Source organism: Bison bison, unplaced genomic scaffold (genome assembly GCF_000754665.1).
Source record: "Bison bison bison isolate TAMUID 2011002044 unplaced genomic scaffold, Bison_UMD1.0 scf7180017864063, whole genome shotgun sequence".
Lineage (NCBI taxonomy): Eukaryota > Metazoa > Chordata > Mammalia > Artiodactyla > Bovidae > Bison > Bison bison.
Window position 1 is genome coordinate 15,458,893 of NW_011494635.1, and position 17,782 is coordinate 15,476,674.

General features: G+C 48.0%; 1 protein-coding gene across 1 annotated transcript in view; it reads right to left on the bottom strand.

Moving 5' to 3' along the window:
• The window catches only part of PRPF6 (pre-mRNA processing factor 6), a 35,033-nt gene extending 18,761 nt beyond the window's left edge, over positions 1-16,272 (bottom strand). Inside the window, exons 1-9 of the mRNA XM_010836542.1 lie at positions 16,084-16,272; positions 14,194-14,362; positions 12,567-12,685; positions 9,770-9,848; positions 9,176-9,352; positions 8,824-8,979; positions 3,426-3,520; positions 2,847-3,003; positions 1,925-2,087 (exon numbers count right to left, since the gene is read on the bottom strand). Of these exons, the coding sequence (XP_010834844.1) occupies positions 1,925-2,087; positions 2,847-3,003; positions 3,426-3,520; positions 8,824-8,979; positions 9,176-9,352; positions 9,770-9,848; positions 12,567-12,685; positions 14,194-14,362; positions 16,084-16,154 (1,186 nt within the window). The 5' untranslated portion in view covers positions 16,155-16,272. The remainder of the gene's footprint in view (positions 1-1,924; positions 2,088-2,846; positions 3,004-3,425; positions 3,521-8,823; positions 8,980-9,175; positions 9,353-9,769; positions 9,849-12,566; positions 12,686-14,193; positions 14,363-16,083) is intronic.
• Between the last annotated feature and the right edge of the window lie 1,510 nt (positions 16,273-17,782).

Genomic DNA, 17,782 nt, shown 5'->3' on the forward strand with positions numbered 1-17,782 from the left:
CACTTGCAAGCTAAGAGTGCACTGTCTCGGGACAAAACCACTTCACACTCCAGGCCTGCATAACCAGCATAGAAACACGGAGCTGACACCTTCATCGTGAGTGCAGCCCATGGGAAGTAGCTGCAGCTGGGCCCACGTGTGTCCTCACGTATGATAACACACAGTTCGAGGTCAAGCACCCGCCCCATGCCACTCAGTCACCTAAGGTCTCAGGCCTCAGAGCAGCACATGAAGCTCAAATTCTCCTAACACAGGACCAGGACGCCGGCTGCACTAGCTGAAACCCAGAGCTCACGCAGACACTGAGGGCCAGCACACAGTCCACCCCAGTCACTGATGGAAGGAACTGTCCTCAGTCTCCACACATCAGATCCTTCCCACAGCAGCGTCAGGGTTCCCTGGAGCTAAAGCAGGCATCTCCAGCTGTGCCCCCGGCACCTGGAGAAAGAGCACTGTTTGTGGAAACACTCTGATGACGGGTCAAGTCAGGACCATGCCTGCAGAGCAGGGCAGAGGCCAGCTGAGGGTTCTATGCTCTCCCCACTTTGGGGAAGCCTGAGGGAAAGGAGAGCAGGGGGGCCCACTGCCCTCGAGACCCCAGACAGCCTGGAAACCAATCACTCGACACCCTCTGGCGGCCCCCTTCCAGGCCTAGTTCCCTCTCCAAATCTGAAGCCAACTGGAAGTGAACCCAGGTAATCTGGGGGTGAACAGGGAGTGGCCACAAAGCCATCCTGACCATCCATCATGCTGTGGCAGGGGAAATTCAGGAGAGCATTCCTGAACAAATAGTGCTAATTACCCAGAGTTTACTGTGTTTGTCATTAGAGAACTATTTTCCTGGCTGAAAAGGGATGAGCTGATTTTTACAAACCAAGACAGGTGCTAACTTTCCACCCCAGCCTCATTTTAAGTGCAACAGGGCTGCAATCAAGAAACCAGACCCAAGAGAGGACAACACACTGGAGTGTACACATACTCAAGCACATTCAGGGTCACACACAAGGTGGCCACCACCTGGCCCCTATCAAACACAGAGTAAAGCGTCAGAAGCTGCAGTCCACAACCCCAGTGCCTCCGAGGGCTCATGCCAACACACACCTCAGACCACCCACTACAAGCCACCCTCAACTCCATAAAACACACCTATTTTACCCATGTTACAATTCAGGGGGAGCCAGCCATCAGCACAGGCTTACTCCAGGTCAGGCCTCTGACTAGCAGGTGCTGAATCTGGAATGAGCGTCACCAGCAGCACCTCCCCTCAGCTCCAGTCAAGGAGCAACACTGTTCTTTGCTCACTTCTGCAATAATGAAAGACAAACTGCCCACAGAAGCTCCGTCTTGGCAGTGATTCCCGGGTGGACTCAGTTTCCCTGATGCGCAAACCATTCAGTGACATGAGCCAATGGCACATAAACCAACATGCTGCCCTGCAGGAGCGTCACAAGACGGGAAGGAGCTAATTAACGTGCTTCTGTAGTGTGAGCACCCAGGCAGTAAAGACTCAGAACCAAGTGGCACCTCCTCCCCGCCAGGGGCAAGGGACAGTACAGCCAGCAGCTATGAAGCCGCTTCAAGCAGCTCCCTCACTTGGCACAGCGGGCCCACAGTGTGGCCCACCGGGGACACAGAGCAACTGCCCCCACGCAAGGTCATGTAGCAGGAAGTGGCAGGTGTGAGGTCCCAGCCCAAGCACCGCAACCAAAAGTTTCCCTGAAGACTGTCCAAGGGCGGGACCAACATAGCCCGAAATAAAGCCTGAAAAACATCCACCACTCTCGAACCCTTCCAGCAGAGCCTGAGCAGAGCAGTGGTGAGGCAGCTCCCTTGGCCAGCACCGGGGCAGGGAGGCAGCACCCCTTCACCTTCCGGGATGCAGCTGGGCAGCACCACTCCTGCCAGGCCCCTAAGGGAAGCTCACCTTTACGAAGAACCCGCTTTTTGGCACGGATGTCTGTTTCCAGCTCTGCTGCTCTGATGTAAATCCTAACGGACTGTGGGAGGTGACGGACAGCTTGGGCCACCACGGCCTTGGCTGTGTCCCCAGGCTGCAACCTGGCTGCCTCCAGCCATACATCCTCACTCTGTGGGACAGAAGAGCAGGTTGGTGAGGTATGTCAGGCTGGCCGAGTGGTAGGCACCCCTGAAGGACACACACAAGTCTCAGAAACAGGAGGGGCTGCGTTCATCAGACCCATAGGCACGCCTGCCCCAGAGACCCCCTGAAACCCCTACACGTGGGAATGTGACTACAGCACATCTGTGCATGGGAAAGACACATCACCACACTGTGAGGTGAGGACAGCCAGCCCTCTGGGTAAGAAGTCACCCCATGGACAAGGTGGGGACACACAGGCAGGCGGTCATGTATCTGCTGGGGAGTTTCGGATCAATGCTCATGTCTGGGGGAAGAATTCACAAGATGCCTCTCACTGTCAGGGTGCCCCAGCCTTCACAGTCAGCCTGTAGTCCTGAGGGTCTCAGGACTTTCTAGAGCTGATCATCATGGCCCCTGTGAGGCCCACATCATCACGGCCCCTGTGAGGCCCACCTCCAGGTTCTGACATCAGGAAGGGGGAAGGGCTGACCAGTCTTGCTATCTATCATTAAGGTCATCTGTTGAACAGTGGCAGTCAAGTTTTCACTCCAAGTGAAAATTACCAGGAAAAGCCCTTTCCTGCTTTTTCCCCCTCCTCCCCCCTCCCCGTCCCACTGCCTGGAGCTTCAACACCAAAAGGGGGCAAAGAATCCCCTCTAAGTCCAGCTCACTTCCACAGCGTCTGGCGCAGCCTAGATGCCAAGGCCCCTCAAGGGTGTGGTGCAACCTCAGGGAGGGTCCCTACCTTGGGGCACATCTCCGTCCCCTTCATGATGAGGTTCCGAGCCACTTGCAGCTTGCCAGTGACTTCTTCCAGGCGGGCTGATGCAATCCAGGCTGGCGGGTGGTGAGGGTTTGTCTCCCGAACAGACTTGAGGAGCAATCTTGCCTTCTTGATGTCACTGTGCAGGCAAGAAAGCACAGGGTCAGACTGCCACGTGTTGTGTATGGGCCTGGCCAGAGGAGGCACCCCCATGGACACAACATCCAACTGTCATATCAGATGTCCTTGGTGACAGAACCAAGTGAGAACTTGGTCGGCACCCTCCCAAGCCTACTGCACCTCCATGCACACAGGCACCGAGCACCAGGACTAGGTCAGAAGCATGGGAGACAATTAGCAAACTGCTCCCTAGTTTGGCATACACATAGGTTTTGAATGTTACCTGTTACAAATTTAACATCCACATACTTTGAATGGAAAATCAATCAATCCCACTCTTTCTTAGAATAGCCACATTTTGGCTGCATATTTTTCAAATAAAATCCAATACGTTCCCAGGAACCTGAGCCTACCCAGCCATCAGCCCTCCGGGGTACTCACTTGATGTCCCCTCCGTGGGTCGGAATCATGGAATTCAAATCCGTCAGATAGCCTTTGGGGTCGACCACAGTCTGCCCACTCACTGAGTCAGACACCTACAAGACAGGCCAAGCCCAGTTGGTTGGACAGAGCCAGGAATGCCTAGAACGAAGTCCTTGGAGGGTCCCTAAACCCCTTCCCATAATCCCAACTATCAGTGGACACAGAAACTTTTAAAGAAAGAAAACAACTTACTCAAACAATAGTTTGTAATAATAATGAGCAAATTTCACCTATACAGAACAAAAACTTACATTAAAAAAAGGAAACCATAAAGTCCCAGGGGGAAAACCCAACTGAACATGAGGCCATCCAAGAATAAGTGAAACCCAGGAGTCAAGAGTTCTTTACATTTTCACACAGCAATTCACTGTAGTATTCTCTCAAGTTGTGAGTCACAAGGGACTTTCCTGGTGGTCCAGTGGCTAAGGCTCCACACTGCCAATGCAGGGGCCGGGGTTCAATCCCTGGTCAGACAACTAGATCCCACAGGCTGCAACTAAGACCTGGCACAGCCAAAAAATTAATTAATTGTTTTTAAAAGCTGTGAGTCTTAAAGTTGCCATGACAACCACACACACACACACACACACACAAGAGCCTGGGTAAAAAATTACCAAAATTGCAGCAAGACAGGAAAAGAATGAAAGGAAAAGTGATACGAAAGAAAAAATAAAACTCCCTTTGTTTGCAGGTAACTTATGCAATGAGAAGGAAAAAATCAAACTCCCTTCATTTGTAGGTAATGGATTATCTAATACCTATCGCTATCCCACACACCAGCAGGGATAACTCGGAATCTAAAAGTAAAAACAACAATACTTAGAGGAGCACCCAAAACTGTGAAACCCAGTGCACCCTTACCACAGGTTTGAACTACATGGGTCCACTTACACTTGGATTCTCCCCCTCAGCACGTACCAGAGTGCTATGCAGTTTGCAGCCAGCTGAACCCACTGCCGCGGGACCACCCATATGGACAGTCCTTGAGTGCACATAGGCCAATGCCCCTAAACCCCACAAAGTTCAGGGTTAATCGTACCTAGACAATTAATCTAACAAATACGTACAAGATCTATAAGAAGAAAACTACAAAATCTTAATGAATGAAATCAAACACTAAATCAATGGAGAGAGTCTTCGTGCTCACGTCAGAAAGCTTAGTGCTGTCACGCGATGTCAGTTCTTCCCACCTTGATCTGGAGATTCAACGTGTCCCCAGTCGAAATCCCCGCAAGTTACCTGCGATACCGACAAGCTGATTCTAAAGTTTACATGGAGAGGAGGTAAGAGATCCAGAGCAGCCAATGCAACATCAAAGCAGAAGAACAAACCTGGAGAATACAACCCAACTTAGAGACTTCTTATAAAGATACAGTAATGACGACAGTGTGGAAATGGGGAAAAAAAGACAAATTGGTCAACAGAACAGAGAAGCCAGAAATAGTTCCACACAAGTTCAGCCAACAACGTCCAACAAAGGAGCAAAGGCAACACAATGTAGAAAGAATCTTTGTTGACAAATGGTATGAAACAAGTGGACACCCACATGCAAACATGAACTGAAGGGCTTCCCTTGTGGCTCAGTGGTAAACAATCAGCCCCAATGCAGAAGACCCGGGTTTGATCCCTGATCCGGGAAGATTCCACATGCTTCCACTAAGCCTGCGCACCACAACTACTGAGCCTGTGCTCTAGAGCCCAGGAGCTGCAGCTACTGAGCCAATGTGTCACAACTGCTGAAGCCTGAGCATCCTAAAGCTTGTGCTTGACAATAGAAGCCACTGCAATGAGAAGCCTGTACACCACAACTAGAGAAAAGCCTGAGCAGCAACGAAGACAGAGCATAGCCAAAAATTAATTAATTAAAAAACAAAACATAAACTGAGACAGATTTTTACAGTCTTTACAAAAGTTAACTCAAAAGGAACCACAGAATTTCCCTGGTGGTCCTGACTCTGGTTAAGAGGTTAAGACTCTGCACTTCCAATGTAGGGGACACAGGTTTGATCCCTGGTCAGGGGACTAAGACCTGATATGCCACATGAGGCAGCTAAAAAAATTTTTTTAATTTAATTAAAAAGTAAATTAAAAATTAGTATGGTATATGCAGTTTAAGTTTTTAAAAAAGAAGGGGGAATTACAGACTTTTAAATAAGATGCAAAACTATAAAACTCGTAGACAATAACATAGGAGAAAACGGACATGACCTGAGATTTAGCAATGACCTTTTTAGATACCACATAAAAGGCACAATTCATGACAGGAAGAACTGATAAGCTGGACTTCATCAGAATTAAAAATTTCTGTCTGTGAAAGACACTTTAAAGAGAATGAAGACAGGCCACAGCCAGGAGAAAACATTTAGAGGGGACATATCGGATAAAGAATTATTATCTAAAATATAAAGAAAACTCTTAAAACTCAACAGAACAAACCACCCAGGGAACTTCCTGGCAGTCCAGTGGTCAGGTCTTAGTGCTTTCACTGTCAAAGGCCCAGGTTCAATCCTTGGAGGGGGAAACAATTGTGGAACTATTTCTGGCTTCTCTGTTCTGTTGACCAATTTGTCTTTTTTTCCCTATTTCCACACTGTCGTCATTACTGTATCTTTATAATAAGTCTCTAAGTTGGGTTGTATTCTCCAGGTTTCTTCTTCTGCTTTGATGTTGCATTGGCTGCTCTGGATCTCTTACCTCCTCTCCACGTAAGCCACACAGCACAGCCAAAAAAACAAGTTCTTGAAAAAAATGGGCCAATGACTTGAACAGACATCTCTCCAAAAAGGAGATACAAATGACCAACAAGCACACGAAAAGATGTTCAACATCATGAAATCAGGGAAATGCCAGTGAAAACCACAATAAGCTACCACCTCACACCCATGAGGACAGCTACTAGGAAAATGTCAGAAAATAACCAGTGTTGTCGAGGATGCAGAGAAACTGGAGCCCTTGCACAGTGGTGGCCTGCTGGAAAACGGTATGGAGGTTCTTCAAAAAAGTAAACCGAGAATTAACACACGATCCAGAAATCCCACTTCTGAGTTTATACTAAAAGAAAGTAAAAACAGGGACCTGAACAGGTACACCAAGGCTCATAGCAGCAATTGTCACAATTGCCAAAAGGCAGAAGTGTCATCACAGATGAAGAGTAAACAAAATGTGGTTTATACATACATACAATGGAGTACCATTCAGCTTTTTTTTTTTAATATTTATTTTTTATTTATTTACTTGGCTGCACCAGGTCTTAGTTGTGGCACCCGGGATCCTCAATCTTCATTATGGCAGGCAGGATCTTTAATTGCGGCATGTAGGATCTAGTTGCCTGACTACGGATGGAACCTGGGCCCCCTGCATTGACAGCTCAGAGTCTTAGCCACTGGACCACCAAGGCAGTCCCTCACTCAGCTTTAAAAAGCAAGAAAATCCTGACACCTGCTACAACATGAATGAGCCTTGAGGACACAAATGAAGCTAAGTGAAATAAACCAATCACTAAAAGTCAGTCACTATATGAACCTATTCACCAGGTTTCAGAGTAATCACTTCAGATAGAACATAGGATGTGGGCCAGGGGATGGGGAGTGAGAGGCTCAGTTTGGGAAGAAGAGAAAGTTCTGAGATGATGGCGGTGATGGGGCACAATATGGATGTACTCAATGCCCCTGAGGGCATTTAAAATTGGTTAAAACTGGAACTTCCCTGGTAGTACAGTGGATAAGAATCTGCCTGCCAATGCAGAGGAGATGGGTTTGACCCCTGGTTCAGGAAGATTCCACATGCCGTGGAGTAACTACACCTGTGCACCCGAACCTGTGCTTTATAACAAGAGAAGCCACTGCAATGACGCCTGAGCCCCGCAATGAAGAGTAGTCCCCACTTGCTGCAACTAGAGAAAGCCCACGCACAGCAACTAAGACCCAACACAACCAAAAAAATTTTTAACGATTGCAACTATAAATTTTTATCTTAAAAAAATATTTTAGCACAAAAAATGACAATAAAGCTTCTTTAAAAAAACAATCCCATATTTTACACACAACAATAAACAACAAACTAAATCCATGGAACATAAATGACACTCAGTTTCACCATGAACAAGTATGCAGAGTAAGTGGAAGCTCTTGAAGGGACAGGCTTTGCCCCTCAGACAGGCAAAGACAGAGGTCAGCTCCTCCATGTTGCTGAGTGCAAGATATCCTGACTTTGAGACACACTTTGGCACCTAAGTGGAAATATGCCAATCTAACAATGCGACTTTAAAAATACTATTTTTAAAACGTTTAAAAAATGTTCACCTAAATCTGCAAAGACAGAAGCACGAGGAGCTCATCAAAACATAGTCTGTGATCACAAAAATGTAGAAACCACTCAAAGGATCTATCAAAGACTAAACCATGATACTCATAGTGAACTACTTTCCAGTCTATAAACACGTATTTAGCAATACAAAAATGTGCAATTTTTTGGATCAGTAAGCTGTTTTTCTCCTATAGAATATTTGCTCACTATAAAAACTCAAGTATAGCAAAAGCTCAATTTAAATTTAAAAATTTCACACTGCATCAACAGGAATGGCTGAGGAGTTCACTCTGCTGTTTTTATGTTTCTCAGTATGTGTGAGTCTTTTCTGTAAAAATGTTAAACACAAAGTGTTCCCAGTGGTGTGGGTGTGCAGATCCATCTGTGTGGGTTCACTCTCTTCAACACACACACTACTCTGGGTCTGGTTTTCATGAGCATGACAACTCCTTCCTCATTTGCAGATTGTTTTGACTTTATGGTGCTTTCTGTCATGCAAAAGTTTTTAATCTGTACATAGTTAAATGTGAAAGCACTGTCCTTCACTGTTTCTGACAAGAATGTCATAAAGTGAAAGGGTCTTTATCCAGCCAAGGTTTTCTGGAGCCAGGAGCCAAGCACACACCCCATAAGGACACAACCACTCACTCAGGTGTGGGAGGGACACCCACGTTCAATTTTCACGTAAAGAGGGAAGGGCATTAAGTGACATCAACACTGAGCACGTGGCTTATCGTGAATGCATGTCTGGGCTGCTCCTCAGGCAGCCCCGTTACCTGCCACAGACCCCAGGCCCCGAGGGAGCAGGAGAAGCACACCAGGCAGCCCTCTGCTGCTGGCGCCGAGTGCAACACACCTGGACCCACCCCAGAGGACCAGCCTGGGGCAGAATCCTACCACTCTGTGTAACTGGACACATCACAGGTCTGTTTAACACATGACAAAGCACTTCAAAAGGTGAACTTTTCACAAATGTATATAAATTTAATAAGCAAAACCAAAGTTATTTAATATAATCTATAGGAAAATAATGCACGACACGAGCTCTCACCTGGCTCAGCCGCATGTCCATCAAAGTGTTCCTGGCTTGGCCAATCTTCCTCATGTCCAGCTCACCTGTGCCAGGTGTCATCAACCCAGGTGTCATCCCACCCGGGTATGGGGTGTTCAGTCCGCCTGGATAGGGTGTGTTCAGGCCTCCAAATTGCTGGGGGAGAAAGGACAAAAGGCTGGCCTGCATTTTCATGCATTTCATTCTCATCTCTCCAAAGTCTTTCCACTGGAGCCAAACATCTGAACTGTCAGACGGACTCCAGCCCCTGCCCCTCCCACCCACTGCTCCCACCACTGGTGTGTGTGACCACACGGAAGGAGCCCTGTCCACTGTCTCTGTGGAGGCTCACAGTTTGCCGGGGATCCACCGAAGTGTGGTTCTCTCCAGTCTGTAAATGTTTGGCGAAGAAACTGTCGGGAACTGGGGTCAGCTTCTCATAGCGGGGATTCCGCTGGCGTTTGTTTCTGGCGTCGCCAACCTCAGGGATGCTTAGCCACTCTTCTTCTGTGACTTCTGCCAGTTTCCTCTGGAAACACCAGGCCCCCCAAAACATTAATTTCACAGGCACCAGAAAAACTACTTTCTCCCTGACCCCTATCACCCAAACACGGTGCCTGAAGGAAGGGCTCTGATGCAGACATATTTCTCTACTTCACTTAGAAAAATCAATCTGTTGGATCTGCTCTGCTTCACTCAGATGTAAGTTGTTCTGTCAAAGCCCAGAGGACAGGCTCAGAAAACCTGACATCTAAATGACACCGCTACAAAGTTACAAGAAAATCAGCCCCTCTGTCCCAGCTGCTCTGGTGAGGAGCTTTCGGCATGCAGGGCCCTTCTCCCACCCTCTGAACAAAACACAGAGCAGAGCTTCATCACTGAGCCCCACAGGCTCTGTTCTCTGCTGGGAAGGGCGTGAGGAACAGCAGGTCACCCGTCTGCTCACTTTGAGATCTGAGAACTGTTGCTGAATTTTGGGACGCTCCATACGATATTTCTCAATTTCTTCTTTCTCCCTTTGCTCCCTAGAAATAAAATGTGTGTACACATTAGAAATCCGGGATGTCTATTCTGAAACAAATCACTTTATTATCCTTCCTAATTAAATCACCAACAAGAGTAATTTCACACACTAAGCAGCTAAATCAAATCTGTTTTAAGGCAACAATGGACACACGCACAATAACTCAATTTGCTACCTGATAAAAACTAAAGACTTGTCTTATTACAATAAACACCTGCATCTGACACAAGTATGTGCTGTGCTGTGCTTAGTTGCTCAGTCATGTCCGACTCTTTGTGACCCCATGGGCTGTAGCCCACCAGCCTCCTTTGTCCGTGGGGATTCTCCAAGCAAGAATACTGGAGTGGGTTGCCATGCCCTCCTTCGTGACACAAGTATATTTACTGCTTTAAAATTCTATAAAGTCTCAAAGGTAGGGCCATCTTACGATACTTATCTCAGGAGGAAAGATGAACCACAGTCCTAGCTGCCCATCCTAATGGGTTCCTGGTGACTCAGGCCAGGCTGATGTGAACCCAGAGAGCAGTGGGCAACGACAACAAAGAGTCAATCAAGTGGGCTAAACCAGAGGGACGCCAGTCCAGTGGTAACGACTTCACAACACTGAGATTCACACTTTCCTCCATAAGGTTAGATAGGAATCTGAATGTACACTGACGAATGACGTGCTTGGAAAGACAAAAACCTCTCTGTGGACCAGAGACAGTCCATCATCACAGCTCGTGGTTTTCTGGCCATCGACATTCCATGTGATTTGAACCAAACCTGGGGCTCCAACTTCTAATCCACCAGAAGCACTGACAGGGCAACAAAAGGCACCCTAAGGAACTGGGCAGTCATTCAGTAAAGGGGTGGGGTGGGGTGTGTGTGCCTAGGGGACATGCCCAAGAAGCGGTTCTGACTATCCTGATTGGGAAAGGCAGTACGATGATAACCAGCTATCAGGTTAACAAAGATGGACCACTCAGTGCCAGGACAAACTGACCTGAAAGGACCCAGCAAAGCCCACCTGCAGAAGCAGGCCAAGCAAGTGCACAAACTGAACAGTGCAGGCTATGTGGCCTAAAGTTACTTAATACAACTTTCTGAATATATACATGTCACTCAAGTTTTCTTAAATGAACAAATTCCAGAAGATTGCAATCAAGTGTTCTTTAACACACAAAACCACTTATTTACAATACATATAAACTCAGGCACATTAAAGAATGTGCTTTTAAAAAACTCCCTTGGTGCTCACTTCAGCAGCACATACACTAAAATTGGAACAATACAGAGAAGACTAGCATGGCCCCTGCATAAGGATGGGGCTTCCCAGGGGGCGCAGTAGTCAAGAATCTGCCTGCCAACGCAGGAGACACGAGAGACACGAGTTTCATCCTGGGGTTGAGAAGATCCCCTGGAAGAGAAATTGGCAACTCACTCTAGTATTCTTGCCTGGAAAATTCCTGGACAGAGTAGCATGGCGAGCTACTGCCCATGGGATTGCAAAGAGTCAGACACGACTGAGCACACACGTATGCATTCATGCGTGTGCTATCATGACACACAAATTCGCGAAGTGTTCCATATTTTTGTATTGTCGTATGGCACAAACCAACACAACACTGTAAACCAATTTTCCTCCAATTAAAATATAAATTAAAAAAATAATGATATTCTTGATTAAAAAAACTTCTCTGAAAAACAGAAGTTCACGCCTCTAATAAGATCTCCAAAAAATTAAAAATTCTACATATGAGAAGTAAGAGAACTCTATGTTTAATGAGCAGTAGAAATAAAAAAGTAAACAAAATGTTACCTGTCACCTTCCAGGCTTATGAATAAACATTACCCTTTTACCTAAACTTAAACCCTCTGTCCTAATATTCCACAGTGAGAATGCATTATGTAGTAAAAAATAAAAAACATTTATAAAGCAATAAAACTTATTTTAATAAGCAATAAAACTTATTATAGTCCTGTGTTTACTTTGCATAAATTTCCCCAGTAAACGACAAGGAACCAGAAAGCTGCCACTGAGGTAACATCAAGGACAGACATGCCAGCCCAAGATCAGTGTTAAACACCCACCTGAGCTACCAGAGGGAAAACAGGAGGGCCCTGTGGTGGGGCAGGGAGAGGGTGGGTCTTACCTAAGCCTGCCTGAGCCTCTTGCCCTCCAGCTCACTGCAGTCTGTCCCTACCAGCCCAGTCCAACAACAACATGAGCAACAAGACTCTCCAGACACAGCTGCCTGCCCACAAGGATTTCGATGGTCATTTGCTATCTTCGGTGAATCTCCAAATTACTTAATATATACTCATCAATATCACTACACCCATTTCAAAGATGGTAAACCCAATGCACAGTCAGAATAATCCCCCCAGTTCTGTGGATTTCCAGAAAGTCAAACAAGGAGTTCCTAAGCTCTCCACTCTAGTCCCTAGGCCCTGAGGCTACTGGGAAACAGTCACAGACCGAGCCCCAGGCAACCTCAAAGCTGAGCAGACAGATGTCCTATTCTTGCAACTTTTCTCCAAGTCTGAAATAAATCAAAGCTTTTTTCAGACTTCCGCAGCAGTCCAGTGGTTAGGGCTCCACACTTCCACTGCAGGGGTCACAGGTTCAATCCTGTTGGGGAACGAAGATCCCACATGCTACACAGTGCACCTAAAAACAAACACATTTCCCCCCTCAAGTTAGATAAACAGAGTGAAGACTAATAATCTGTCTTACCTTCTCTCCTTCCTTCTTTCATCCATCCTTTTATCCAGGGCTGCATAGATAGCATCTGCTTCCTCATCGTCTTTTTCATAGGGCCCACTTGAGAAGAGACTTCCAGCATAGCCGTTAAACTGAGAACCAAACAACATTCTTAGAGGAGCGGCTTTTCCTCCAATACAACCCCTACTGGCAGCAACAGAACACATCTAGCTGCAAAATGCAAGCTCAACAAGTTTTTTTCAAGCAGTTAAACCCAAATTGAAGGATAACAAAATAGCTGATGAGTACTCTTCAAAATTGTCAAGGGCATGCAAGAGAGTGTATCTACACGAATCAAAGGAGACTAAGAGACACAAGATGCAGAGTGGGATCCTGGATCGGATCCTAGGCAGGAGTAGGACACAGGTGGAAAAACCAGGGGAACTGAAGTAAGATTTATAGGTTAATAGTGCTGTGCCAATGTTAATTTCCTGGTTTCAATAATAGTTCTAGGGTGCATAGAAAACTAAATTCAATATCCTGGGATAAACCATAATGGAAAAGAATATAAAAAAGAATGTATATAAGTGTATAACTGAATCACTTTGCTGTACAGAAGAAATACAGTATTGTAAATCAGCTATACCTTAAAATAAAAATGAAAATAAAAACAAATAAATAAAAACTTAAAAAAATAAAAATAGGGCTTTCCCTGGTGGTCCAGTGGTTTCCAATGCACCCCCAAGCAGGGGGTGCTGGTTCAGTCCCTGGATGGGGAACTAAGATCACACACACCATGCTGCACAACTAAGAGTAAATAAGTAAATTTTTTAAAAACACAATAATAGTACTAGGGATATGTAAGATGAGGAGAAACTTGTGAAGGGTATGCAGGAAGTCTCCATACTATTTTTGAAACATCTCTATAACTTTAAAATTATTTCAAAATTAAATTTTTATTTTTTTAATTCAAAATTAAAATTTTAAAAACCTTTTCCTCTGAGGAAAAATAACATCTATTGTAATATATCTATAGAAAACCTCATAGACCAAATAAGAATTAACTAAGAAGATGAGAACTAATGCAAATGAAGACAAACATTACCACCAATTCCACTTATAATTCCCCTCATCAGGGCTTTCCTGGTGGTTCAGTGGTGAAGAATCCACATGCCAATGCAGGTGACATGGGTTTAATCCCTGATCCAGAAGATCCCACATGTCTCAGAACAAGCAGCCCATGCATAACTCTTAAGCCTGTGCTGGAGAGCCCAGGAACCGCAACAGCTGAAGCCACCACAATGAGAAGCCCTCCCACGGCAACTGGAGAGTAGCCCCTGCTTGCCACAACTAAAGAAAGTTCGTGCAGCAATGAAGACCCAGTACAGCCCCACAAAAAAGAGTAAGAAAAATTAGTTTAAGAAAAAAAAATTTTCATCTTTAAAGACCAGCCGAGATACGTCAATGTGACAGTTCTAATATTAGCAAGTGCATCTCTTCTGAAGCAACCACAAAAGAGCATATTTCGTTGTATTTGTCCTGCTCCCCCTCACACTCTGTACATGCTGTCCCCTAACCTTGAGTAGCTGAAACAGTCAATATACCTGTTACTCCAAGCCCCTCATCAAATGCCCACAGCACAGTGTCCCACATAAGTCACCTCATCATAATTGGTGTCATTAAGATCCTCATCATCGTCATCGGCAGCCTGGCTCTTCTTCATCTGGTCCCCGACAGTCCTCTTGCCTGGGGGCGCATGGCGGTCATCCACAGGATCGTTGGCATCCCGAGCAGGTCCGATGTCTGAGCGAGTGGTAAAACCAGTGGCGCTGCAGGAAACCCCAAGGGGCCCATTTATCCTGTGCCAAGACGCTTCACAGCTGTCACCTAATGACACCTAACTCCTCTGGGAAATCTTCAAAGAGCCCGGAGACAGTGAACTCCATACAGCTTTGCTCTCACACACCGCCTGTCTGCCCTCTTCAGGAGAGAAACCTAAGGAAGTTCCGAGATTCGCCTGGGCACCAGACCTCCCTGCTTCTAGGTCCCAGCCTCCCATTTCCAACAGCCTGCCAATCAGCCCTCTCTCCCAATCCACCAGGTCCTCGATCCAATGTGGCCCAGTTGGAGTTCCTCCTCTGTGCCCACCCTACAGCTGCTCAGGGCTGTTTCAGTCAATGGTGACAGTGCTCCCCCAGGCACCACAGCATCAACTTTGCTTCCTTCTCCCTCCCATCTCATTAGAAAATACCCTGATGCTGGGAAAGATTGAAGGCAAGAGGAGAAGGGGACGATAAAGAGGATGAGATGGCATCCTGAGGTTGGATGGAATCTCTGACTCAATGGACATGGGTTTGAGCAAGCTCCGGGAGATGGTGAAGGACAGGAAAGCCTGGCGTGCTGCAGTCCACGGAGTGGCAGAGTTAGACACGACTGAGCAACTGAACAACAACCCTCCCATCTGTCTCCAAATTCTACAGGCTCTACCGCCAAAATCCCTCCTCCCATTCTGGCTACCCCCACATGTAACTCTCCTTCTGCTTTAAAGCAGCTCTGAGCACAGTATACTGAGGCATCTGCCTCACTAATGCCTACAGGGGCTCTGGTCCCTCTGCTCCTGCAGTTCCACCCACACAGATTCCTCGCAATTTCCTCTTCTTCCTCCACACTTCATCTTCTTTCTCAACTGCCCAACACACAATGGGTCAGTTTCTTGTTTGACCCTGCCACAACTGTACACCCTTACATCCTCCTTCTAAACTTGGTTCGGATGTTGGTGGCCGGAATCCCAAAGTTGTAAATCTCTTTCTCTTTATGTACTTATTTACACAAATACCTCATCTCTCCTGTTAAACTGCAAGTCCACTGAAAACGCTGTCAATTATCTTAGACTTATGTGTGCCCCGGATTCTAACGTGCATAACGCTGGACATAATAGTCGCAACAAGAGAAACCCAATAGTCTTCTTGACCAAATGAGTAACAAACAAATAGGATGATGATTGCTCATTTATTCAACAATATACGGTAGGCACCTGACTTGGGGGACGCAGTCCCAAGGCTCACCAATGCCACCCCTACCTACCCTGGGGGAGTAGAGTCTGAAGAAGCAGTAATACGACCAGCAGCACCTCAGAGGTGAATGAGGTACCACGGGGAGCGGCCACACAGAGGACTTCAGCCCGGCTCGTGGGGAGAAAATCTGTCACGCTCAAGACAGGGCTGGGAGGTCTGAATGGCCTAGGAGTTAAAGTAGCCATGGTGCTCCGACTACAAGACGGGGACTCGAGACCTCGCCACTGCAGCTAGCAAGACAGTGCTACTATCCACCCTGGGGACTGAAACCAGGCTCAGAGCCGGCGCACCAACTCCAACTGTCCCGCCACCTCGGGGCAGACAACCTCCCTCGGGTCCGCCCTAATCCAACGCGCTGTTCTTCCCACAAGGATCGGACTGACCCCAAACTATCCCTGCTCTCGTTCTCCGTCGCCGTCGGCTAGCGCCCCGACCCAGGCCCCTTCCCTCAGCGCGCGGCCCGCTCCAGGCCTCACCCTCGGCCCAGCCCCGGCACGTAGCCGAGAGGGGCGGGCATGCCCAAGAACGGCTTCTTCTTCTTGTTCATGGCGCCGGTGACACCAAAGGCCAAGAATGTAAAAGACCCTGGCCGCAACCAGAAGCGAAACAGTACAAAACTCTTTAAGTTCCGCCGCAGGAAGCAATTGCCGCCTGCGTCACCCGTGCCCCGGAAGCAGCGCGCCCCGTAAGACGCAGCCCCGCCCACCGTGGATTCCCCGGGCGGAAGTTCACGAAACAAGACTTCCGGCAGCTTCCAGCGGCTCCAGGCCGCGGCTAAGGGGCGGAGACGCTGAGCGCGTGCGCAGGAGCGTCGAGCCCCGGGGGCGAACGGTGTCTTGCTGGGCTAGTCCTGTGAGACTTCCGAACTGAGCAGGGGCGGCCATGCTTACAGCCTGTTCTCGATGCATTTCTGAGACCTTCCTGTACTAGCAGGACCCATGGGTCCTCTTCTTCCCTGAGCCACACACTTTACCCTTCAGAATTGTCTTGGCCCTGGGTCAAGGCCTAACACACCTGAACGGGCTGCATACCTAGGCCGTTGTGTAGAGCTTGGTGGGTTGTATGTGTCGTGATCGCTGTGCCCCCGTGTGCAGTCTACTGCCCTGGCTCTCAACACTCAGATTCCTGGGCCCAATTCGGGCCCTTCCCACACCCCCACTATACCCTGATCATCCCCGTGTCTCCAGAGAGGGTCAGAACCCAGACCCTAAAGAGTTAATTGATGAAAATAAATGCAGCAAAACAAGCCAGTATGTGGGCATGGGTGGTCACATGTGGGTGAATTCCTTGTGTGTTGGTAGGCACAGATGCAAGTCCTACCATCCGTACTTACTTGAAGTGCACATGCAGGACTGTCCTGCATGCATGTCTGAGTGTCCATGTGCACTTTTGCTGAGATGGCTGTGGGACATTCTCTGGCCCCCACATATATCTGGGGAGAGCCATCAGGTTGTTGGCAGAGCAGGCAAAAAGCTGGTCACGAGTCTAGCCTTCTACTGGAGGAGGCAGCTGCTAGCCCAACCTAACACTTCTCACTAGAGTTCCGAAGCAAGCACAGTGCGTCTGCCTGCTGCAGCCTCCTCGGAGTTTCTCTCTCCTGTCTGTCCCCAGCCAACCCCTTTTTGACACCACGTTCTGGGCACTGAGTCAGATTCCAGAGCTACAGAAGGCAGGGAAGAGACCCTGATGTCCTCCTGAAGTTCACAGTGTAGTTCGGGCTGAGACGGTCAAACTGGCTTCTCTGGGGAAACAAGTGCCCATTCCAAGGCAGACCTCCGTAGAGGTCTGCAGAATGCATAAATAAAGGAATGGGTAAGTAAACTGATATAGGAGAATGGAGGGGAGGGGTGGGTCTGGCCATTGACCTAAGCCCCAGAGGGCAGAAGGTCCCAGGAGAAAGTAGGACCCTTTCCCCTTTCGGTCACTGCCTCAGGTGCTCCGCGGACGCCTGGACGCCGTGCAGCTGCACAGAGTCACTCGTTCTTGGATTCATGCCCAGGTGCGCACGGCCTCCCCTTGCCCTGGCAGCCGCCCTCCGCGCTCCCAGATCCGCGCGCCGCCGACACCCCTCGGAGCTCCCGGAGCGCGCCCGGCTCTCAGGGCTCAGCGGCAGGTGCCTCGCCGCGCAGACTCGCCGGGCGCGGGGACCGGCTCAGGCGCGGGGCCGGCTGGGGC